At 53.0% G+C, this 17,481-nt stretch overlaps 1 protein-coding gene across 1 annotated transcript in view; it reads right to left on the reverse strand.

Annotated features, from left to right (window-relative positions):
- Positions 1 to 945: 945 nt before the first annotated feature.
- Positions 946 to 17,481, reverse strand: part of arap2 (ArfGAP with RhoGAP domain, ankyrin repeat and PH domain 2) — a 59,066-nt gene continuing 42,530 nt past the window's right edge. Inside the window, 17 exon segments of the mRNA XM_057027436.1 lie at positions 946 to 1,416; positions 1,490 to 1,618; positions 2,892 to 2,955; positions 3,497 to 3,532; positions 4,755 to 4,837; positions 5,261 to 5,400; positions 5,623 to 5,739; positions 7,342 to 7,459; positions 7,679 to 7,753; positions 9,520 to 9,597; positions 10,258 to 10,405; positions 10,478 to 10,583; positions 10,665 to 10,877; positions 10,956 to 11,119; positions 11,445 to 11,508; positions 15,500 to 15,698; positions 16,176 to 16,278. Coding sequence (XP_056883416.1) covers positions 1,069 to 1,416; positions 1,490 to 1,618; positions 2,892 to 2,955; positions 3,497 to 3,532; positions 4,755 to 4,837; positions 5,261 to 5,400; positions 5,623 to 5,739; positions 7,342 to 7,459; positions 7,679 to 7,753; positions 9,520 to 9,597; positions 10,258 to 10,405; positions 10,478 to 10,583; positions 10,665 to 10,877; positions 10,956 to 11,119; positions 11,445 to 11,508; positions 15,500 to 15,698; positions 16,176 to 16,278 — 2,185 coding nt within the window. The 3' untranslated portion in view covers positions 946 to 1,068.

The following is a 17,481-nucleotide window of genomic DNA, read 5'->3' on the forward strand; positions in this document are numbered from 1 at the left end:
CACTGGCTCTTTCCCACCACGACGAAACGACGAGCACAAGCTGCTTGAACCTGAATCATCCCGCTGTGCTTTGTATGCTAACGTAGGTCCGTCTCTAGATCTGGACTCTGGATTAAAACTGGATCAGTAAACGTGGCGTCTCAGTAAACGTGATAATATCGGCAACGCTAGCGAGGAGCTTCACCGAGAGACGCCAGGACCACAGAGGCGGCGGCCTTCCGAGCACGAGTGCGAGCACGTGAAACAAAGGCCAGGCAGCTAGCGCCGCGGCGGTAATGAAAATAAAATGTTAATATGAATTTTTCATGGAGGAACCTGCGCGACAGTTGCCGACGTGTGCGTTTTTCCCTCCGCGATGCATTATTCAGCAGGAGCGCCCGGCTCGAGAGGGTTTATTCTTACATTTCACTTGAGACGGCGCGAAACTTGATGGAAGCTCTGAATAAGGCGATCATTTAATTACACTGGAATTGGGTAGAATAGGGAGACTCTTCCACTCTTCTTTTACCGGGCGAAATCCGTCTGATGGGATATAAAAATATGGCCGTCTAGTAAAAGTGCACAGACGCACATCATAAAGGGGAAATGACGAGCAGGAAAAGAGAAATTCGGCTACGGAATGGCGGTAATTAGCATCAAATCCACCTCCGCGGTATGCTTACCGCGTCATGCTAATGCGCTAATGGTTCAGAATGATCAACGCGAGACGACTAAACGAGCAAAACGGTCAAATAAACAAGTCAAAAGTGATAAATGTTTGCTAGGTCACTTACCCAAAGCTAGCCAGCATTCGCGGCGTCACCAGCGTCCCGGGGTCGGGCGGGTCCTCCGAAGAACGTGGAGCAGGAAGATCTAAAAGAATCCTGATCCAGGACTTCCCATAAACGGGCTGGTGGTCAGACGCTCCCCCATAAACAGACGACTCAATAAAACCCTGAAATCATGTGACGTTCCCAGCAAAAGCAGCTTTAATTCAAATATTTACACTGTACAATCACATCATGAGCAGTAGAATATGGGGTTTGTAGTGGGGGGGGGGGTCCGGCGGAGGTCATCGTGGTCCTCTTCTTAGTTCTCCTCTCTCCCCCCGAACCTGCCGCCGGAGCTGCGGTCGCTCCTGGTCAGCACAGAGTTGAGTTCGTTCATCAGACTGGGGGGCAGGGTCCCCCCCTGGCCCAGGGCCGGCCTCCTCTGGGGGAACCTGGAGCCGCCCCCCAGGGAGAGAGGCGAGGGGTGGGAGTGTGGGGACGGGGAGGAGAAACGAGGCTGGTGAAGGTCCGCAGAGTTGGGTCGGAGCGGGGCTTCCCGAGCCATCGTGTGGCCCCGCCTCTCGGCCGCGCCGGCGTCCCGCTGGGGGGCGGAGTCCTTGGCCAGCCTGGTGCTCAGCTCGTCCATGTACGCGCGCCCGCCGCTCGGCTGCCCGCCAAAAGTTCACGCACGTTACAAAATGTACAAGCGTCTCCCGGAAGTTGTTCACCTGGACGCTCACCTGCGCGCTCGAGTCCTGCTCCGACGTCCCGAAGGTCACCTGACCTCTGCTGGCACCGCCCCCTCTGGAGGGCTTGGCCCCTGCGGCTTTTCTCCGGGTCGCGGCCTTGGGGCAGAGGTCGGAGCCGAACTGGACACAAAGAGCGGAGATCGTGACTGGCCGGACCGGAATCTCTCCACTCGGACATTTGTCCTAATGGGAGAACGTCTGGAAGCAGAGCGGCGCGTTCCCGTCTGGCCGCCGTTTGCTCTCCAGACAAACTTTGCTAATAATGTCTCCCTTTATGTGGGCGCGACCCGCGGACCTTCAGAACCGGCTCGTCTTTAACAAATCCTTGTTTCATTACTGCCGTGACCCGTCCTTCACCTTTATGCCGTTAGCCGCACCCGCCGCCGCCATCCATCCCGCCTAGCTTCAAAATGAGGCCCTCCATCAGCGGTTGCCATGGAAACTGTCAGCGCGCAGGCCTAGCTAACAGGTGAGAATGGCGCAGCCCTCTTTGTCTTCTTCCTCACATCGCTTCTCTCTCTCTGCCCCTACAAAAAAAAAACCTCCGTCCTTCTCACCAGCTCAGGCGAGTGGCGCCGACAGTCCCGATATTTAGCGGATTTGGGATCAATGCTAATATTTTCAGCCGCATGGAAGCCGCGACGGGTTTAGCCGAGCTTCCGCTAAAGAACAGAGGAAAGTCACCGAAATAAGCACCCGGAAACAGGAGACAAAAGTTGCCCCCCCCCTTCAGATCAATTGTCTGCTGACAGCGTTGGCCTTTATGTCGGCTAGCCCGGAGCGTGGCGCTAAAAGGCTTTTACGGTAAGCACCTGTGATAAACAGTGACGCCGCGCAGACGAGTTCCCATAACGGACGTGAGATGTGCTGAGAGAACAATAACGCCGACACCAAATCTCAATCTGCGACTCGATATCTGGGAATCGGCTCGCTAATGTGACCAGGAGGCGCCGCGGCTACGTTTAAGCGCCGGAAGAAGGGTGAACAATAAAGGCGGGGGTCTTACACAGCCACGGTCTGCTAGCTTTAGCGTGCATTATTTATGTGGCGCGTGCTGCGTCAGCGACAACACTTAGCCGTATCTGGGCGCTAAGCGCCACAATGTGATTGTTATGGTCGCCTTGGCCTCGTTCTCGCAGCTTTTCCACCAAATATGATTTATGCCGGCGCCGAGTGACCTGGAAAACTTTACGTTCCTCTGCGTGTGCGCGCTCCCTCGGCGTAGCGGCGCCATGGGGGAGGAAACGCGGCGCGTCTTCCGGCGGAACGAGACGAGGGCGGATTGTGAGGTTTTCGGAGCGAGGGGAACTTCCTCCCGCAGCGCTCCGGTCACCGCAGGTTGGCCTCGTTAAAACGGCGAGCTAGCGCACGGGCGCGCTAATGCCGATCTTACCTTCATCCTGATGATGTCCGTCACCCAGCCGACCTGCGCCTCCCTCGTCTCGCAGCAGAAATGCCTGAGGAGGGAGAGTCCGGTCACACACACGGTTCCGCCTCGTTACGGAGTCAGCTGATTGGACGCGGCGGCTCACGCCGTTAGCTGAGTCTATTTTCAGCTAACGGTGGGCCGGCTGTCGCACTCCCGATGATAAAGGCAACGCAGACCGACGGTGTCAATTAAACCCGTCAGCGTCGACGCTTCTACGACGTTTATTTCCGTTTTTAAAAGCGCGTGAGGAGAATAAACGTAAAAATGTGACGACAATCAATGAGCGGAAGAAGCTAAATATGTATTATTTTACTCAGGAGATCTGATCCGCTGATGTTCCTGAGCTACATTTAAAGTAACTGAGCCAGGTTCCTACATAAATTGCGTCCAGTGCCGACTCGTGCTAGCGTTAGCTTTGTTTTTAATGAGCAAAAGAGCATTTCTGAGACTCTAAACGCGCCCGCAGCCCCACTGCTGCCGCGGAGCTCCTTCACTTTTCAAACTTTGCGATTGTTTCCGGTCTTCGGTCGCTCCGATCAATTATTGACGAGCCGAATCGCGACACTCACCACTGTTGTTTGTCCGTGCAGACGGTGAAGCCCCAGCTGTCAAGCGAGAAGGACACAGGTCAGAGATCTGCAGCCTGGAAACCTTCAGCGAGCTAGAGATGGCGGTCGTTAACTTGTTTTTAAGAGCTTTCGCCTTTCACAATGATTTAGCTTAGCGGCAGCGACTCAGACGCCCACAAAGAGCAGAGTTTTACAGTCTGTTTGTGTAGGTTCAGCTTGGCAATTACACAAAAACTTGAGTCGAAAACATCCTAAATGCATCTGATCGCTAGCTTTGCTAGATCAACCAATTTTAGCAACAATCTGTTAATTAGCAACAAGAAAGAATGTGCTGAAATGATTTTCTGATTAGCATTTGCTCTGATGTTGAAACAAAGGACTTTGCTGTTCTTTAGAAAACTTTATTATACAAACCTTTTGGTAAAGACATTAAAGCAACTATGCTAGTTCAACACATTATGTGTCTGGAATTAGCCTCTTAGCGCGCCGTCTCATTTGAAACTCTGGATTCCGTCCGTCTTTATTGAGAAGACACCAGAAAGCTTCCTCCTTAAGGTGGAGGCAGCCTGCTTCAAATCCAAGGCGCTAACATTAGCATTGTCAGGATTAATGACTGCACTTCCACTGCTCACATGTTTGGAAACGACCTTATTAAGCTCTTACCAAAGTGTACAAAACAGAAGCTATGAGCAGCTAACCTATTAGCCTGTGAGGAGTCTGGAGAGGTGGATACCAGCAGTAATGAAGTTAAAGCCAAGCAGGAAGTGGCTGACAGGAGGCGGAGAGGCCACCCGGCTGCCTGGGCTCCGATCCCGAGGACCCTCCAGCCGCTCCGATCCCGAGGACCCCCCTCCTAATGAGCTGCCTCCACCCTCTCCGTCTTCCCGTCTCCGGTCCGTCACTTCCCCCCTCGACCGTGTCGCAATAAAGCGCCGGCGAGCGCCGTTCGTCACGCTTCCCCGGTCCCCAAAATTCCGACACGGGGAAAATTACGAGGAATTATTCTTGGCTAATTACGACGGTCGTCCGACCCGGAGGACCCGCTGAAGGTTCAGCAGACGGTTAAATCAAACTGCCGGCGGCCAAATTTTATCATTTGTTTGGGTTAAAATCTCATTAAAATCGGGAAAATATACGACGGGGTCGCGACTGCTTCCTGGTGAAATGGAACTGGGCATAAAGAGAGGAAAAACACACTTTCCAGTCAAGAGGAAGAGAAAGGAATGACAGGAACGCTGATCCCAAGGAAGCGTTTTACCTGGTCGGAGGTTTGAGCTTCCTCTTCAGGCCCAGGTAACATCTGGCAGAATCCAGCTGCATCGTTTTCTCGGCTTTAGCGCCCTGCAATTAAAGAGCGACCCAGCTTCAAAGCATCGCCGCGGGGCAGATCAAAGGCAGGACAAAGCTTCACGCCTCCGCCGAGCGACCTCGCCGCTTCCCGGCGACATTAGCAGAGAACGATAATAGCGTAGCAGCCGGAGACGGCGGATTATAATGACACAACCTGATATTTGGAAGACGCGTCGCAGCCGCGTATCGACCGCCGGCGTCGCTCCGCCTCCGTTATTTATTCAAATAAATCTCTTGTTTCAGGCGGCAGAGATGAGCACAGAACCGGGCCCCCCAGGGAGGGCCCCCTGGGAGGCCCCCCTGGGAGGGCCCCCTGGGAGGGCCCCCCTGGCTCTGGCCGCCGTCGCTCCTCGTTTCGATTCCTGCTTTCCCCACATTAGCATGCTAACGCTGGTTTGGCAGGATCGGCCTTACTTTGATGTCCCTGTAGAGCCGCAGCGTCTCCGCGCTCAGGACCGCGTACTTGTCCTGGAACTTGTGTCCCGACAGCAGTTTGGAGGAGCCGTCGCTGAACTTCAGACCGCCGCCTTTGGTGTAGCGCTTCAGGTCGCAGGCTAAACACAAGAGAAGACCTTTGTGACGAGGAGCGACACCCGCAGGTTTCAGTGAATCGCGCGAGTTTAAAAGGTCCGCGCTGGCTCCCGAAACAAAGGACTCGGAATTTTAGCGAGCTAGCTTCCTGCCGCGACAAGAGTCGCAATAGCACAGCATCATCTGCATAGACGGGTAGTTAAAGTGAGCAGCTCCAAATAAAGCGTTCAAATCCGCTCCTCTACCTTTCTTCTCAGCCACCGGGAACTTCTTCAGGACAAGACAAGCCGAGCGGGGGCTCTCCAGGCCGCTCCAGTCCAGCACCTGCTCCAGGATCTTCTCGCTGTGGTGCAGCGGTCGCTCTGTGGGGGACCAAAGAAGGTCGTGAACCCGCCCCAGCAGCAGGAGACCTGCGGCTAATTCACCAACCCCGCTAACGACACGCAGTTTTTCTGTCGGCTTCGTTGACTTTACACATTCGAAACTGATTATAAAAACACACCCAAGTGTAAAATACCGTTATTATTGGTGCTAATTGGCGGAGGGCGTGTCCCCTCGACCAGAGGAAGGAAGTAGACCCTCCGGCCCTGCGGTGGAGGTGGAAGGAGACGCGGTGGCATAAGTTATTCATGACCGAGGGCTTATCTCCTCCCTGGAATCTCTGCAGACCCGGACCGTGGAATTAGCTCCTCATTCCCCAACAAATATTAGCTCCCTCTTCCCTGCCTATTGTCCTCGATAACAGTGTTTATCTGTAGCTAGCCGCTAAAATGGCTAATTAATGCACCTTCCCCTCCCGCCTTTATGGCTTTATGAGCGAAACCTGTCACGCCGCCGCCTCCACGGTACCTGTTTACTCTCCCTCGCACATATCGCCGTGGAAAATAGCGGCGGCGAAGGCGCTCAGTATTCAGCAGGACTCCGGCTTTAGAGGAGGACGTGGCGTCCTCTGGAACTTTATGTGAGGAAAAACAAACACGAGAGCTCGCGTAAACTCTCGATGAACCGATGGAAGGGGCGGGGGAGGGGAGGGGGCGCCAGCTCAGCAACTTTGGCGACACGGCTCAACTTTGACTTCCCCTCCCTCAAGCGTGCGATCAAACGCGGCCCGCGAGAGACGGCGGGCGGCGCCGGCGCATATTAATGCCCGATGAGGCGGGTCGGCTCCCCGGGTTGGTGGCGCGAGGAAGACGGCTGTAATTCCTGACATGTGACGGGGAGGATGATTAATTAATGCGCCGCTCACCGGGCTGACGCGGCCCCGCTAACGTCTCGGCGTGCGGCGGAGTTCACGGTCAACGGTCGCCGGGGCGACGGCGTCCGCCGTCTGGCTTCAGAGGCGCCGCTTACGTGAAACGAAACAGCCGAAATATTTCCAATTAGCGCGTTAGCTCGTTCGGCCGTGGTTCAGGGGACAGAGGAGAAGCAGTGATTTACGTCTTGTCGCGGTGCCTAAAAGCGCTAATCACTTTGCCTCCGAGGATCCTTGTGCACAGACAGACGTGTAATAGATACAGAAAAAGTAGTAAATCATCTTAATTAAGGATTTTCTTCCCCTCTAACGAGAAGAAAGCATATTCTCCTCATTTTGATTGAAAGAAAATGTTTAATGTATTCAAATAGATGCTCAGAAACATTAATTAGGGTTTTTTTTGTGCTTGTTAGCTAACAAATCCCAGTACAGAGCCACTGGTTTGGTTGGTTTGAGCTTCAGATCAACAATTTAGACTCTTTCAGATTGAACATGGAACACGTTCATTTTAGCATCTCTGTGATCAAAGCACTAGCGCTAGTCGTTAGCCTTCCACGGCGTTGGCGGTGTCCACCTAGTGGTGGTTTGGGGTACTGCTGCGTTAATGCGCATCCGTAGCAGGACACCGAGGCCGAGAAGATGGTGAAGCTGGTGGAGACAGTGTTGAGCCGGAGGTCGGAACCGTCCGCACCGAGAACCCGGTTCCCAGTACCTAGCTCTCCGTTCTCGATGACCTCAAAGGTGGTCCAGGAGTCCTCCTCCGCGAAGGTCACGTTCTTCATGCCGAGCGCCGTCTCTGCCAGCTCCGCAGACGTCATGCTGGGGGACACCTGCAGCCAACAGGACACGAGAGGGTCAAAGGTCACGCAAGCCGGGTCGCAGCGTTCCGCCGGGTTCCAGGCGCAGTTCAGACTTCCTGGAATTCCAGAGAAGGCTGGTTTAACGTCTGATTCCACCTGACCCTCTTCCCCCAAGGGATGAATGCGAGCTCGACTGCCTCACACACACACACACACACACACACACACACACACACACACACACGGTACCTTGATTAAACAGCAATTCTCGGGCTCTCTCTTTTCCAGGTAAACCTCAAAGATCAAGTCCCCAGCCGGAGCGAACTGGGGAGGCAAGAAAGCAGGAAAAAAACCAGCAAATGGAGTCAGACAGAGATCAGCCGAATTACCAAAACAATGCAGCCGCCTTAATTGGCTTTCCGTGGAACGTCGGAGCTCGGCGCCGGATGAATCTCAATCGGGGGAAGTGAGGGAAACTGTTCCGTGGCTGCAGACAAAAGGTTGTTTTCTGAGGTGGAGGCCGGCGAACTCAATCCCGCCGCTGCTAAATCCCGACTCAATAAAGTCGGCAGGGCTGGAGGAACCTCAACGTTCTTTCACAGTGGTTCTGATCCGGTTTCGTGCACAAGCGCTCCCACTTTTTAGAGGCTCCTTCTTATTTAGCTCCACACCAGGAAAACAACTTTAATTCACCCTGGAAGGGAGTCGTTAGCAAAAATAGCCACCGTCTTAGATTAGCTCAGCATTCGGGGTGCATTAGCCTTACAGGATATTAGCCAGAAGTGCTAATATCCTGCACAAAAACACGATCTCTGACCACGTATGAATGTCTTCTCTCCATATTAAAACATTCAACAGTTTACGGAGCTAAAAAAGGATAAATCGTTCACCAGAGGAGTAGATTAGCTAAACATTAGGGACGCATTAGCCCAACAGGAAATTAGCTAATTTTATTGACAAAAACAAGATCCCAGAACATGCGTGAGTGTCTCCTGTCCACAGAAACAGCAGTGATTCGGACCACAGCACCAAATAACAAAGGAAAACCTGGCGGGAATTCGGCTGCAAAACCTGGAGGCTACAAAAAAACAAACCCTTTATTTCCTCCGAAAATTACGGCTACTTTTGGCGTTTAACGGCTCAGGTGAACTCGGGTCCATTACTGGCTTGAACTGGAAGAACTATCTGGTGATTAGAGGGAAGGGCCCACTTCTGACTCCACCGGCCCCCGAATGACAGAGAAATTACAGTCATCCGCGACGGCCGAGCACAAGCTGTAATTGTGAAAATGTCTCGCGCAGCTACGGCGGCGCCGAGGACGCTCGACCGCCTCCTTCTGAGGTCTGATGTTAGCGAAGGAGCCGGCTTCAGAAAACCGGGGAGGGGGTTGTTCACGGCTGTCGGAGGAAGAAAGAGGAGAAAAGCTTTGATTTCTCTTCTTCAAAGCAACTCAAAAAGATCCTATTTTATCGGAAAGTGGCCAGATTCCGTTGAATTTAACGTTTGTTTTTAATTGCATCGGACCGTCAGTCGGTCTCACTTTGATCAGTCCTGAAGTGTGAAAAAGTGGTTGGTATTTAGCGGGATGCTAACATTTTAGCATGGCTCGCATGCAGAGGGGAGAGAAGAGAGCGAGATCGGATCATGGGAACGTTTAATTAAACACTCCGATGAATTTAAGTCGTGTTGGAATGTTAAATCGTGCCTAAAATAAGCAGCCTTATTAGCTCGCTCGTTCCCTGGTTCCCTTTAATGAAGGAACCAGGAACTGAGCCCTCAGAACCAGACGCCGCCGTGCCGCGCTTCACCTCAGACGACCGTGTTCTGACCCGGCTGACCCCCAGAGCCGAGCCAAACCGCCATCAACGAATTATTTCAGATCCCAACAGAAGCGGCTGCTTTAATTAGCCCCCTCCCCCGCTTAGCTGAACGTTTTTCCCGGTTGAGGGATCCGGCTGTACGTGACCTGACGGAAACCTAACGTGAACCACAGCGGACGTTCCCCTCACACCGCCGAGAGACCCCCCGAAACGAGCCGATGCATGCGGCGCCAAAGCTAACGCCCGGCTGCGGCTCCCGTTCGGGCCTACCGTGGCGTCCTTCTTGTCGTTCCAGCGTGTGATGAAACCGTTTTCTTTCTCCATCTGCTGCGCCCGCTCCTCGTCCACCTGCGGGGAAAAACGGGACAGACGCGGCTGCGGGTCATCGGGGGGGTCAAAGGTCGTGTTTGCTCGCAGCTACCCTATTACGTTAAACGAAGAGATCGTTAATGGGACCAGAAATCCAACGTAAACTGTTTTAGTGGATCCATGATGGCTGAGTTGCAAACCTGCTTACGGTAGCGTCACGATAGCCGGCGTTGGGAATTTCCCCGCGCGTAATGCTAACACAGCTAGCAAAGTGGCGACGGCGGCGGCGGCGTTGTGACAAAAACACCTCCTCGGTTAGCCGCCTGCCTCGTCGCTTCACTGCTAACGTTACCAGCAGCAGTTTCCTGTTGTTAACGGCGCCACCGGCCGGTTCGGGGGAGGAAACTCTTCCAAACATCGGAACGAGAGGGATGCGCGACGCTCCGCTGAGCGCTAGCATCGGGCAGCCTTCCAAGTGTAACGCTGATCCCGCCCCCGTCAGAACAAAACGATCTGCTCCCCAGATGGCTGCGGCGAGACGGCGTAAATAAAGTCTCGCCTGCCCAAATATTCGATAAAAAAATTACGTTTTCCAGACTGTGATGATGGAACGAACGCTAGGTCGGACGAACGCCACATTTCCGGAGATAAACGGGCCCAATTAGGGGCGACGCTAGCAGGCGGCGGTTTTTAACCCACGCTGAAGAGCAGGATGTAGTTCCTGATGAGGTCGTTGACCACGGCGGCCTCCTGCGGCGTCCGGCCCTGAGTCTGGAACAGGCACGGCGAGAAGACGGCGGCCAGCTTCTCACTCGGCATGTGGTTCAGGTGGGAGCACTGGTGGATCCTGGGAGACGGGGGCGGGGTTAGAGGCGGAGCCGAGCATTTCCGCGTGTGTGCGTGTGTGTGTGTGACGCACCTGTACAGGTGTTGCAGCAGAGCCTCCAGCGTCGACCTGTTGACCTTCGGTAAACTCTGGATAAAAGTCGAGTATTTCTTCACTCTCCGGCTCTCGTCCTTCTCGTCTACAGCCACCACAGAAATATTTACGGCGACCAAACTTCAAACGTTGGCAAATAAAACCTCAGATTCGGGCGTTTTTGTACCCAGAGCCGACACCCAGTAGGGGTAGAGCTCCTTGGCCAGGAGGGCGTCCTCCACCTGGGACAGGAAGTTCTTCAGGGTGTCCGTCACGTCCTCCAGGCGCTGCTCGTTCTCCCTCAGCTTCACGTTGCGAGCGTCTCTGGTGAACTCCTCCAGGAGCTGGGCCGCCCGCTCGGGGTCCCCCTGCCTCTGGTAGACCCCCTCCTGACACAAACCTGGGAGAACCGGAGAACTGACGTTTGGTGGTCGAACCCCCCCCCCCCAGGTCCCCATTAGGCCTGGTTCTTTCTCACCGTACTGGGTGACAAAAGCAACGCAGCTGTCCACCACAATGGGGACGCCGTTCTTGGTCAGCTGCTGGTCGCCCAGGTCCCTGCTGTCCGTGCCGGCGGCCAGGGCGATGGCGGCGTGCCACACGGAGAAGTCGGTGGCGTTGAAGCCGTGGATGTAGAGGGTTCTGAGCCAGACAGGTCAAAAGGAGAAAAGCCTTTGGGGTTGTTTTTGTCTCTTTCATGCAGGACAATCTTCACGCCAAGAACAAAGGTTGATTTATTACAAAAAGGAAAAGCGGCGCGGAGTCATTAAGCAACCGCCAAGATTAAAGCGAGCGCCGCTTCCCCAGGAGGTTTGATCCAAAACAAGCTAACAAAAAGCCATTAATGGTGTAAACAAGTGTCGCGCTTTAATAAAAAGGCTTTTTCGGCAGCTTTAAGCCAGATCTCCTCCAACGAGAGCAAGGCTAAATTAACGCCAACCCAATTAGCTGCGAAGGACCCACGTACCTTCTGCCCTCCACCATCAGCAGGACCTGGATCTTCTCCTCACCCTCGGTGTGAGTGGAGACAGCTGGGGGGGCATGAAGACACTTATAAGCGTGAAGAACTGGATTAAAAACGTGGGCTGTTTCAGAGGAGGCCCATCAACATAGTTAACATTTAGGATAAAGCTATTAGCGTTAGCCTTTTATCTCGGGCGTACAGTCCAGCCCCAATAAAAAGGAGACATTAGCGACTCAAAAGCCGAAGGATAATATCTTAAAATCGGTGGATTCAAACGATCTCTGATGAAAGTAACGAGCGCACAGAGGAGTGCTAAAAATATGCACGAGGCTCTGTTGCCGAGTCTCCTAGCAACGACCGCGAGCGGCGTTATCGCACCGTCTCTGCTCAAATAATGCATAAAACCTAAGAAAACAAATCCGTAAACAATGTTTGAGAGCCGCGGCGCGCTAATGGAAAAAACCCGTCGAGAAGGTTACAGCATTTATCGGGGAGTTACGGGAACAGTCTGACAGCCTGAAAGACGGAAAAAAACATTTGCTTTTTTCCAGCAGTTAGATAAAAAGTTCTGGATCGACTTCCTGACTGATGTCGTTTTCATTCCACTGTTAGCGGAGTCGTTGCGCCGCTGATTTAGCGATAATTTGCCAGAGCCAGAGGTCCCGGTAAAAGGATTACTGTTCTTTAACTTGACAAGAGAGACAATCTTTTCACCTCCGTTTCACAAGTCTTTGCGCTAAACTGCTAAAGAGGAAATAAATTTAAAAAACAACAACAACAACAACAACCAACAAACCGACGACGACAGTCAGACTCGAATCCAACAGATTTCCATCCAATGTCTAAAATTCGGGATGAAAGAGAGTCACTAAATGATGCTGATGCTCGTTTTTAAACGCAAATCAAGGGCCTGGCGCGGGTTTATCCTGATGCTAGTTTTTAAACGCAAATCAAGGGCCTGGCGCGGGTTTATCCTGATGCTAGCAAAAGAATGTGCTTGGATCAAAGTTCCTCAACGGTTTAAACACGTTAACGATTTTAATCGTGACTTTTACGGAATCATCCCAGACCTGTGAAGGAGGAATACGCTCACTGTCCCGTAGCTGAGGGATCCTTTTCCCTCCTGGACGCAACATCAGCTCAAAGAAAAGAATCTTCTCCAGAGGAGAAACAAAAAAAAAACGCAGAATCGCTGCGAAACGCCTGCGAAACGTCGCCCGGGCGTCTGTAATCACTGAGGTGAACGGATGCTAAACGACAACTCCCACATGCTTCCCTGCTGCCATCTGGCACCATCCGCCGCACCGCCAGACTGCGGAGAGGATTCCAGCCACGGAAAACCGAGACCTCCGCTCCTCGCCGGCAACCACGACCAGATGCCGTCAGACAAGCGAGGAGGAACCGCAGCCGCCGGCACTCCGACACTAAAGACGCGTCTCCGGGATGCTAAAGCTATTCCTGATGAACTCGGATGCTGTCAGAATAATCGCTGTGGTCGCGGAGGCCGTTTCCCAACGTCGGCGAACCTCAGTAAGTTGCCGCTGTCGCCCCCCTTGGGGAAATGCATTGTGGGACACCGAGCTGTCCGACTGGATAAAGTGGCCACAGCAGGATCGCGTCTGGGAAACCCGTGCGCGGGATTTTGCGAATTTCGGGTCGCAACTGCAGAGCGGAGAAGACGAGAGCGGCGTATTCTGTTGTAGCGGTAGCGTTAGCATTAGCAGTCACAGTAGAAGAGATTATCTTCAGCAACCGGGAGCCAACTGGTGATAAAACAAATTTAATTAGTGCAAAAGTACATCAGTTGGACTCTTTTTTGGCTAGCGCTCTGTTCTTTGTCGCCTTTGTTCGCTGGGCCGAACAACAAAAAAAAACAATTAATCCGCGCGTCTCTCTGAAGGAGCCGTTTTCTCTCGACTTTCGTTGGCAGGTTTTCATCGGCGCCGCGTTTCATTTGTTTCCAAACAAACAGACAAAAGCGCAGAACTTCGCAGATTGATGTCGACTTAAGAGAGGTTTATTAGCGCCGTTATCAGGTAGGAACGCGTCTGAACAAAGCGCGGAAGTGCTCTTTAATCCGCTCGCGGCTCAGCGGGAAACTTTTCACTAGCGTGTTTGTGTGACAGGAAACCAAATTTGCGGCCTCGTTTCCTGTTTAATTGTTCACTTTCATGTCGCTTCTGGGCAGTTCGCGGCGCTTCCGCGGCTACGTTTGCCCACAGACGCAACTTCGGCATCGGCGGATCAAGCTAAGCGTGTTCCTGGAAACGGTTCAGAGGTTTGGCGGGAAAACGTCAAACCACAGGTGGAACCGGAACAGCAGAGAGTGGATTAAAGCAAAAATGTCTGCTCTGAGATTAGCGCCCCCTGCTGAGAGACGTCAGGACCGGGGCATTCCCAGCCGCCGCAGGCGTGAGCCCTTTAACACCCGGAATAGCAGTTTTCTTTTAAGCTAGTGTGCAGCTAGGGGCTATCACAGGGCCTATTAGCACTGGAGAATGACTCGGTATCCAGTTAACTTCAAAGCAAACAGGAATCGCCAACTGTTCCCTCTTTGAGCGGAATCGTGCGTGGACGGAGAAGATTCCACTCGTAAATACGCTCGGCCGCTGTCCTGATTTTAAAACAAGCGGAGCGGGAAGGTTTTCTTTTCCCCCCAGTTAGCCGAGACGCGCGCCGAGAACGTTCCTGCAAATGAGTTGAAATGTTTTGATTTGGGGGAATTCGGACTCATTTGTGTAGCGTGACAGGCTAATGATCCGCCGGCAGAGGCCGTCACCTCCGCCCGCCGCCCTCTGATGCCGCTTATTTGTGTTGGAGACACTTTTGACACCAGAGAAAATGATTCATTGTCCCTCAAAAAGAAAGCCGAGTTATTTTAGAACAGGCTTTTTTCCCATTCGTGGCTTCGTGGAAGTTTTTTCTCCACTTTTATGGAAGAATATTCCACCATCAAAGAGCAGAGATCAAAGGATAAAAGAGCCGATCAGACACGTCGAGCCATAGATTAACCGCTAATTCCCCGCCACCCTGCCAATCACACACCTGTAGGCGTGGAGGTGAATCACCTCTGGTCTTTATCCCGCCCTCTGCTTGCAGAGGCTCCGCCCCCTCCGACAGTGTTGCAATTCATCGCGTTTTCAAAAACTTCTTGCCCACTAATCTTCGGTCCCGGCCTTGTTGCACCAATGACTTTAGCGCCACAGTGGAAGCTAGCCACTCGTGTTAGCGACCTGCGCGATGACACCAGTTGTCCCGTGTCCCCAACAGACGCGTCCACTCCGGACCCAGAAAAGCCCCAAACTGATTTACGGCCCCGCTAAAGGTCGTCTTTCAGCGCCGCCTGTTTGCCCAAACTGGAGTCATCCCGAAGATAAATGTAATTTTTTTTAAAAAAGGAAAAAACGAGTGTCTCGTTATCTATATAAAAACTGCGAGACTCGAATTAACTCGGCGCCGTCTCCGGCGGTGACATTTATGATCAGAATAAATTCAGTTTAATTCCTTTAATTTCTCGCCCAGCGTCACAAGATGTAGATATTTTTACACAAAGGCTTAACGCCGCGCATGCTAGCGCTAGCGACAGAGAGTAGGGCGCGGCCAAGGTTGGCTAGACGCGCCGCGCCGTAGCAGCCGGCGTGAACGTATGAGGAATAAATCCTCCCGGTGTACTTTACTATCAGGAATTATCGTAAACTCGTGAGAACACATCATAATAATGCCGTTAGCCTCACAATGGTCTGTTAATTAAACGCAGCGCAGCAGCAAAAAAGCTAACGGGGTCGTGTATAGAGACTGTACAGTGTTTTTTCCAGTGTAATTAGATTCTTTCTCCGCTTTTAAAGGCTGAATTATACTAAAATAATGCAATGTATGAATATAGAACGCTCCGTTCTCAGACCCACCCACAGGCTGCTAATTACGCTAAGAGCAATTTGCCTACTGTGAAATTAATAAGTTTGCTACAACGACCAAAACAGATTCTCTAATTGCCGTCATTTATCGAACAAACAGATTCCAAACGTGGGTTTTTCCCACGGAGCCGCTGCGGTTCTTACTGAGCTCCTGCAGCCGTTTGAGCTGAAGGACCGCCTCCTCGCCGTCCCGCTGCCCCGCGCTGAAGTGCAGGGCCGAGCCCGCCAGGACGAACCAGCCGGGCCTCCAGTGGTACAGGTCGTGGCCCTCTTTGTAGTGCAGCCGGCCAATCAGCTCGCTGTCCCTCCGCACCAGCGCCTCCACCGTGGGGGGGACGAAGCACTGCCGGTCACACACACCAGAAAAGGGAGTTTTTTTAACCTCCACAGCTGCATCTCGCCTCCGAAGGTGCTCAACAGCCGGCAGGTATCCCCCCCCTCCCCACCACCAACCCCCCCCCCCCACCACCCCAGCACTGCTCTGCCATTCAAAGTGGGACAGGTGGGGACGGACAGCTGCAGCGGCGCTAGCTGTGGTTGCGATTAAAGGGATGAAACAGGAAGCGGGGGGGACTTTTCTCAGCTGTGTATGTGTGTGTGTGGTGTGTGTGTGTGTGTGTGTGTTGGGGGGGTGCAGACACTCGTCGGTCTAGCGAGAGGCAGTGCGGGGGCTCGAGAGAAAGATGAAAGTGGCGGAGGGATGTGCTCGCTACTGCTAACCTGAAGTGGCAAACAAACTTTGTGTGTGTGTGTGTGTGTGTGTGTGTGTGTGTGTGTGTGTGTGTGTGTGTGTGTGTGTGTGTGTGAGCACTCTATGCACCTTTGTCAGTGCCTGGATCCAGTCCTGCTGCGTCTCCTGCGTCTCCGCTCCGACGTTCAGCACCCGCTCCGTCTGCAGGTAGAGCTCGGCGGTGAACGCGGCGCTGCCGGGAGGAAAACACGGGAAGAGGCGGGAATTAACCTTAAAAATGATCCGAAAAAACCTCCCCAGAACGAGCGCGTGTTCGCGGGCGTCTGAAGCAGATGCTCTTTCCAAAAGTGAGAAATATTTATTTCTCACACACAACAGAAGTGGAAGCATGGCACCTATTTAAAAAGGACCTATATCGCCATGGCAACCAGTCCATTTTACCCATTCTGCAGAGATATAAAGCTAACGGATCGTTAATATTTACATCAAAGCAACTAGCGTGTTTCTACAACAGGATGGTAGCATTCAACAATAATGTTGTTGTTTTTGTCTGGACCACGTTAGCAAGCTAGCTAAAGCTAGAGAATTAGCTCTTGAGAGATGACAACTGGTCCTTGGACGACATGTCGAGCTTTGAGAGCAACGAAGATGCTCAGGTTGTTCGTAAGGTGGCAGCTATCATCACTAGCGTCGTTGGCGTTCCTTCCCGGGTTGCTTTTCCAGCTCCCAGCTTCCGAACCCCTGACTGCTCCGGCTCGCCGACACGTGTAGGTGAGAATGTTGCTGTCAGAGGCAAAAAGGCGGCTATTAATCTTTGTTGCTCTTTCTCCTCCTCCACTTTCTGCGAAGGCGCAGGGGTTAGCGTATCGCTATCTTAATGGTTTGAACTGGAACCTCGGAAAGCTGCAGCGAGCGGCCGGCCGGGTGGGGGGGGGGTCACCACGCGTCTTCCCCGCACTTCTCCGGGGAACCGGCGAAAGGCGGGTGTTTGTGTGGCCTGGTGCGACCTTTCCGCTCTTCCTCCTCGTAGCGGTGGAGGTGCCAGGGGGCTTGTTAGCGGGGGGGGGGGGGCGTCCCAGAGGGACAGCGCGGCAACTCGCCGGGCCAACGGCGTCGTAAAGGAGGGACGGGAGATGAGCGCTGGCATTACGAGCGCGCCGGAGGGTCGAGCTCTTCATCGATCTTTAAACGCTTTGGGTCTTCTTCGGCGTCACATTTAGCTCCGGCGTAGCCTAGCTAACCAATGTCGGAGCGGGGGAGGGGCTGAAGCAAATGTCGTGGAGCTACCCAACGCCAGATAACAGAACGAGTAATTGGGAATTGAAGCAAAAGTTTTTCCAAGGTCAACGTCGAGGTCGGAGGCACTTTTGTTAAAAAAAAAAAAAAAAACACGGAAAGTCCGGGAGAAAATATCGTAACTGGTCGCCAGCCCACA

The sequence above is a fragment of the Takifugu flavidus genome, chromosome 3 (assembly GCF_003711565.1).
Source record: "Takifugu flavidus isolate HTHZ2018 chromosome 3, ASM371156v2, whole genome shotgun sequence".
NCBI lineage: Eukaryota > Metazoa > Chordata > Actinopteri > Tetraodontiformes > Tetraodontidae > Takifugu > Takifugu flavidus.